The sequence below is a fragment of the Gavialis gangeticus genome, unplaced genomic scaffold (assembly GCF_001723915.1).
Source record: "Gavialis gangeticus isolate Ggan-Ray unplaced genomic scaffold, GavGan_comp1, whole genome shotgun sequence".
Classification (NCBI taxonomy): Eukaryota; Metazoa; Chordata; order Crocodylia; family Gavialidae; genus Gavialis; species Gavialis gangeticus.
In genome coordinates, this window is record NW_017729026.1 from 39,093,998 (window position 1) to 39,101,754 (window position 7,757).

At 41.5% G+C, this 7,757-nt stretch overlaps 1 protein-coding gene across 1 annotated transcript in view; it reads left to right on the top strand.

Moving 5' to 3' along the window:
- Positions 1 to 7,757, top strand: part of ASCC3 (activating signal cointegrator 1 complex subunit 3) — a 684,038-nt gene that overhangs the window by 494,876 nt on the left and 181,405 nt on the right. The window contains exon 22 of the mRNA XM_019520164.1: positions 5,347 to 5,501. Coding sequence (XP_019375709.1) covers positions 5,347 to 5,501 — 155 coding nt within the window. The remainder of the gene's footprint in view (positions 1 to 5,346; positions 5,502 to 7,757) is intronic.

The following is a 7,757-nucleotide window of genomic DNA, read 5'->3' on the forward strand; positions in this document are numbered from 1 at the left end:
GTAGCTGGTAGTGTCCCTCCTTTCCTTCCTTGGAAAAAGTTGTATAAGAAGAGCTTGAACTTGAACTTGAAGCTTTTGTTTTGTTGTTCTGATAAATGCTTTGTTATCAACTTCCTGCTGGGCTGATCAGGAGCAGTGAGGTGGGGGGAACCCTTCCCTAATCAGAGAATCCTACTGGGGCCTGGCCATGCCCCTCCCTGTCAGCTCAGTACCATGGAAGGGAAGGAAGGCCTGTTCTAGTGCCCCCTGGCTTCTAGCCTGAGGCACTGCAGGCATGTGCCTGCATTTTCTCAGTCCAGAGGGCATGTCTCTGTAGTTATAAACCAGTTCAGCCTAGCCAGGCTAAACTAACCTCCAAAGACTGAGTCAATTCAGGCTCAGACTTTTTGAATATCTGTCCCTAGGCAGAGAGAGAGAGGCATTGGATAAGTGTCAGCTCTGAGTGGGACTCAATGGTGCACTTCATGTGCAGCTCAAAGATCTAATGTTCTGTAACTAGCAAAACAAGAGTATTTTAAATAAAGCAATCCACCTATACATTGCAACTTAGGGAAAAAAAGAGAAATAGGAGATTTTGTGTTTTGCTATGAAAATCAGTGCAACGATCTTTCACATCAGCTAGTTAAATCTTAAGGAAACATGGCTATCTTTGTGGAACGCACACATTCTACGCTTAAAATATTTTTAAATAGCCAAGTACTTACTTGTTTTATAGTAAACTGCTTATGAAAATTTGAACAGTCACCAATCTTTTCTCTTGATGAATAAATAGAATAAAATCAACATAAATGTGCTTCTGAAATGGGATGTTTAGCAGCAGATACTTGTGCAGAAGGGGTGGGTCTCTGTACACAGAAATTTCTGTCTGCATCAATCATGTTTTGGAATGGGATACTAGCAAAAGATTGTCTGTGTAGTTTGAGATGCATTAACTGAATAAATGGCATCAATATTTCATGTAACTTCTAAATTTTTGCTTACACTCATTGAAGACAGTAAAAGTACATGCAGAACAAGTGCATTAATTCTGTATTGGAAAAGTTTTGTTTCTTTAATTAATCTGTTTTTAAATGAAGTTAAAAGGATACATGCCTTTTACAAAGATAAACTTAATGCAAAGATGAAAGCTAAAGTGATTAAAGCACAGGTTAAAATTTCTACATGTGAGGTTTGTAATGATTTAGCGAGATCGTTTTTAAGTTGATTAAGAGCTTGGCTGTGAAAATTATGCCAGTTTAACTATACCCATTTAGAAACTGATTATTTTGCTTAGACACTGGTTTGAGTGCTTTAGATCAATTCAACTTAAGTTGCTCAGAAACTGACTTAAACAAAATCAATATAGCGTACTCTTAAACTAAATAGGTCCCTTCACAAAAGAAGATTGAATTTCTAAACAGTTTTAGGCTGTAGACAAATGAAACAATTATACCAGGAGATAGGGAACTTATCACCGTCATCAGCTGATAATTTGTAACAGTTTTGTGTATCTGGTCCCATTGCATTGTAAGGGAAGATAAACATACACAAAATATAGCAGCATTGAATTGCTGCTAAAGTTTATGGTGTGTTCCATGGTGGAAACTTATTGTGAGCCTGTACAGACCCACAAAACTTATGACCAGGGATCCAGGTCTTCCGGTTCCTATGGAAAAACACAGATTCCCCCACCCCCTCCCTTGGGGAAAAAAACACGAATTTTCCCCTTTCACAGAGAAAAATGCAGCTTTGCCCCCTTGAAGGAGAAAAACATAGATTTTTCCCTTCACAAATAGCTCTTTGCAGGCTGGCAGAGTTTCAGCCTGCAATATGCTGCTTGCAAAAAAGGCTGTAAAACCCTAAGCCCTGTGCCAAGAGGGAGAGGGTCGGGCCTGATAATCTGACAATCATGGCAGGGACAATGGGCCAGGGACTTGTGTGGGGGCAGCAGGCAAGCAGCAGTGGTCCCCATTCAGCAGGGGTTAAAAGGTGGCTGGAACAGACCCCATCTGGCCCTGTGGGTAGCCCCTGCTACATCCCACTCCCCCTTCCTCTTTCACTCTCTTCCTTCCCACCTGCCCTATACCTGCTGCCAGGCTTCCCTTGGCTGGGGATGGCAGAATGTGGGACACACAGGAGCACAGGCAGGGCTTGGGGGGCTGTGGCTTGGGAGCGAGGGGCAACGGCATGGTAGGGGTAGAGGCAGGGCACTGGAATGTCAGGGCTGCTCAACACCACAAAGCAGCAGGGGTGACAGCTGCAGTTAGATCTGCATCTTGGTTCAGGAGGGGAGCTGCTGCCCAGAGGGAGTGACGGTGCAGGCAGGGTCTGTGGGTCAGGAGTGAGGGGCACCAGCAGGGCTGGGGGGCTCTGGCTTGGGAGTGAGGGGCACTGGCATATCAAGGTTTCTCAGCACCATAAAGCAGTGAGGGAACAGCTCCAGCATCCTGATGAGCAAAGGGGCCAGGGGGAGCTCTAATTTTCCATGATTAAAAACAAAAAAAATCAAACGCCAAAAAATATAGGCATTTAGAATGTATTTTATTATAATGTTTGAGGCACTGGTAGTTTTCCAAATTGCTTTAAAATTGTAAATGTATCAATAAAATACTGTGTTCAACAGAAAGAGAGGTAAATATAGTGGTGTTTCATTTTAATCACAAAAAATGGAAATTTTGTGAGTTCCAATCATGGCATTTTGGATATTTTATTAGAGAATTTTGGATTTTTTTAACAGACTGTAGGTGTTCAGGGAGAGCAGGCTGAAAAGGAACTAATCCTCCTTTCCCATTCTTTTCAGTTGGTAAAATTGTTTTGTCTTTAAATTTGTGATTCCTTCCAAGTAGACAAAGCTTTAGTTTAAATCACTGCAACTTTTCTAGTACAGGTAAGCTCCAATCCAGGAAGACAAAACTGTCATATAGGTGACTCAGATGGAGATGGATAAGGAGAGAAAACAAAGAATATTTAAAAACAAATGCTACCAATTTCAAGTTCTTATGCTCTTAACATTTTGGGGTAAATGCTAAAATATTAGGGCAAGTGTTTTGTTTTCTTTTTTCCTGAACATATAGCCTTCATATATATGTCTGTATGTCTATAGCCACATTTCTTTTTATTGGGAGCTGTACGTAGATATTGTATAATGGCATCAAAAAGATTCAGTTAACCATCTGTAATGCAGCTTTGAAAAGTGAGGCGTCTTAACTATCATAATTGCATTTAAAATTTCTAGCTGAGTAATATCAAAGCAATCACCGTAAAATGAGATGAATCAGCTGTCCGCTCCATTTAGTAGGGCTGTGTGAAGCTTCAGTCACTGATTCAGTTCCGCAGATTCGGCCCAATTTGGCAGCCGAATATCCGAATCCAAGTTGAATCAGGAGACCCTTTAATCTGTCAGAATCAAAGCAGAACCCTCCAAATTGATTCGGAGAGATTTGATGATTCGGACATAGACAGAGTTTTAAATGCTTTTTTCTACATACTTCAAGATATCAGGCGGCTCCTGAATGTTGAGATGCTGGGGCAGATACAGTGTCCCACAGGAGCATGGGGGGGTCCCCAGCACACTCAGTGGTGGAACCAGAAGCAGTTCTGGTCCACTTCCAGGCCTGCCATGGAGCACGCGGGGGACCTCCCCTCCAGCCTCCCAGCTCAGCGACTGGTGCCTCCTGGGTCTGGGAGCACCCAGGGTCCTCCCAATGCTGATCGCCAAGCTGGAGGGGAGTGGGGGGTGGAGGAGGTCCCCCATGCGCTCAGCAGCTGACCCAGAAGTGGACTGGAATTAATTCTGGTCCACTTCTGGTTCTGCTGCTGAGCACGTGGGGGGACCCCGCTCTCCTGTGAGATGCTCCATCTGCCCCACCATCTCAGCATTCACAAGCTGTGCCTGGTACCTCAAGGTATGTAGAAAAAATATTTAAAGCTGTGTCTATGGCTGAATCGCTGATTATCCGAATCAGCATCATATCTTCAGATTTGGATTCAGCTGAATCGAATTGGGATAGTGATTTGAATCAACAAATTGAATCACTCTCCCCTGAATCAGACCAAATCTGAATCGAATACAGCCCACTTCGCACACCCCTACCATTTAGTAGCTGAATGAAATAGAACTAAGAGTATATCTCCTAAGAAATCTGAATAAAAACAAAATAGAACTAATATTGCCTATACCAGGGATCAGCAACATACAGTGTGTGAAGCTAATGGATCTGACCTGTGGAGCCAGAAGGCTCGTCTCTGCCCGTAACCACAGGGGGCTGGACAGCGAGGAGCTGTGCTGGAGCTAGGTGGCTGGAAGCTGCATCTGCACTGCTGCCACTTCTCCCCTTCCCGTGCTTCCCAGTACACCTTCCAATTCGTGGTGAACTAAGCCAGCTTCCACCTGTATCCACACTGCAGCTAGTTGGAGGTGGGTGGTGTGGGAGAAGTGGCAGTAGGTTCCAGCAGAGCTCCCCAGCAGCTAAAAGCTGCACCAGTGCTACATCCAGGGAGCAGAGGATGGGAAGAAGTGCTAACAGTGCAGGTGCAGCTCCCACCTGCCTGGCTCTGGTGTGAGCGCAGTTGCTGGCATGCTGCCAAGCCACCTGACCTGCACTAGCCTGGGGCTGGGTTGTTCTGGCCAGCAGCTGACAAAGGTTGTCAGCCCCCGGCCCCCACTATTAACCATTGTATGTTGTGTGTTACATTCTGAAAGGAAGGGAATAGATGTCTGAATTGTAAAACATGACCAAGAAATACTTTTCTAAGAGTATAATCCCTTCTTTACCTCAGTAATCAGGAGTGTAGTAGAAGATGAGATGTTCCAGAACATCAGTCTTTCCCTTGCCTCCACCCCTCATTGTTATGTTCCAAAATGATCAAAGCCATTGCGAGATACATTTACTGTATCTATGCGTTTAGGCCACTGGCTACCTTCATTCATCTTCATACAAACGCAAGATTCTCTGTACTTTGAATCACTGTATTCTGGGGTTGTAAATGCTCAAATATGTATCTTTCGTTAAATAAAGGTCAGTATTCGTGTTTATAGAAGGAATTATATAGCTTTCTAAGTGCCTGGTCAAAAAAGTAATTGAAAGAAAGGATGGACTTGGCTTGTGAATTCTTAATCATTATTTTAACCCATTGGTAATAGCCAGTAGAGGGGTTAATACTGATTTTTTCTGAGCTGTAAATTGCTAATTCAAGTTAAGTATTACAAAATATTCAGACATGCCAGGTCAAGAGGGTCAGTCATTTACACACTGAACAACAAAAGCAAGGAATAATATCCCTCTCTCAAACCCTATTTAAAAGTATGATTTCTATTATTTTGTCCTGTAAATGCAAATTTATTAACACCTGATGTTTTCTTTACAGGTCACATGCTGCATCATGTGAAAATTGGTTTAAAGGTCAAACAATGCGTCCATCAAATTCCCTCCATTACAATGGAAGCAACTATTCAACCAATTACGCGTACTGTACTCCGAGTTAGACTGAACATCACTCCTGATTTTTCATGGAATGACCAGGTAAAAATAAAGGGGCTTGTGAATACCTTTATCTGGTTTCAATAATTAAGATGAAGATTTCAATGAAATTTCAGTTGCTTAAATGTTTGAAACTAGCTTTTCACACTAGCAAGATCAAATTTTCTTTATAAGATGAATGACTATTGAAGTGCTTATGGAAGAACATACCCAGTTTTTTCTTCAAATAGGACTGTATTGTTTTACTTTTTTTTAAGTACTTAGAACAAATATGAATACTAATTAGGCATATACCTTCCAGACTTAATGGAATTTTAAGTTCAAAAACAGATGAATGAATAAAAAATGGATGACAAATTTAGGCAATGTAAAGTACTTGACATGTACAAGTTCTGATCTTGTCTTTACAAATTAAAATATAAAGGGTCATCTGCTCCAGTGACTTGTCTCTAAAGGAGAGAGATGAATTTAAATAGATACATGTGTATATATGACACAAACAATCCAGGTAGATATTTTTATTCTAGTACATCTTTTGTTTTAGTATGCATCACTTGGAAAGGGATTTAAGCTAAACCAAAAAAGACACTTTCATAATGGAATAAAAGTGACTAGAGAGTATTATATTGGTACAATTATGGGAATATAACTGGTAAAATCTTTTCCAACAGACAAAGCATAAATTAACAATAGGCTTTTTTTCATTTTCAGTAATATCTTTCTCTCTTGCCTCTCAGAGACTGTAATCCTGAAGGCTAACAATTAATATCTATTCCTGGATTAAGACGAATTAAAAAATTCTGGTTTTATTGTATATACCCCCTTTTTTAAGTGCAAAAGTGTACATATAGCATCTTATTTATAAATTAAATACATTTACACTATTTTAATTATTTTCTCTAGCCACAAGGGCTTTTGTTTTTTGTTTAGAAAGCTTTGCTGGTTTAGGGCCTTGTTACATGTTAATTTTAGGTGAATCCTGGAACTCTTAAGCCCTGGATTGTCCACATTAATACCTGAAACTAGTTTTAATCACACTTTAGGTTGCTTAAAGTTATGCCAGTCAAGCCTAGGTTTATCTCTGATCCATGTCACCCAGATCATGTTACACTAATGTGTAGTAATCTAGACTGCATATTAGTGTAAACACCCCACCCAGATTGGGCTCACTGACCCCACCCCCCACAGTCTTCCCCAGCACCTCAAATCCATGCTCACTGGCCCCTCCTGCCCTTCTTTCCTACCCCCCACCTTGCTTACTTTTGGCTGCCCATTCTGTCTGTCCCATGGGAGCAGACAGGGAGGGGTTAAGCTATATGCCCAGCCACTGCTGCTACTGCTCTCTGGGCCTATCCCCTGGGACAGACAGCCACATCTAAGTGGGGGAGAACCCCGAGGACAGGGGGAAACAGGGAGAACCCTGGGGTGCAGAGGGCGGGGGTGGTGGGGGTGGAGGGAAGCCCAGAATGGGGTAGAGAGGAACGATCTTTACCATTCAATCCTCCAGGCCCCTGAAGGCCTGAATGTATGACTGCTCCAAACCCAAGCTAACGCTAACACCAATCAACATTTGAGCAGCTCATAGTGTGATGTGTAACAAGGCTCTAGATTGTGAATAGCAAAGTGACCAAAATTAAGGAAATGTGTTTGCTATGGAATTGGTTATATAAATATGTTTACATGAATCTCTAATTTAATTTTCTGCTGCTTAATGTTGGTGACTCATTTAATTATTTATATATATAGTTGTCTAATATGAAAGGAGGTTGCTAAGAAAGATTTAGCTGAATCTTCATTATGTAATACTTTTTCGGTGTTGCCAATGTAAAGTTCAGTACTATTGAGTCAAACTATTGTTAAGGACAAAAAAAATTAACACGTTTTAACTGGAATTGTTTCTTTTAAAAAATCATTTTCAATTTTTTTATAGAGTGCTGTTCCAAAGCAAAACCATATTTAACATAAAAGAGGTCTGTATACTCTTCTGCTCTTTGAGTTCTGGATTTGCAGAAAGATCTTTGGAGAAAATGAAGTTTTGCCCAGCCTTATTGCTGTGACTGTTGACCCAATGGTCATCTTTACATGTGCTCCAGCTCTTGGGAGGGGCTTTAATTAAAGCACCTACAATGTAAGGTGTATTCAGTGTCCCGCATTTCAAAATGGCAGTAGGGGCACTTTAACTAAACCTCTTTCAACAAGCCTTAGTTAAAGCATCTCCGCTGCCATTTTCAAGTGTGGGATGCTGAATGCATGTGATGCTGCAGGTGCTTTAATTAGAGGAGCTCCCAAGAGCCGGAG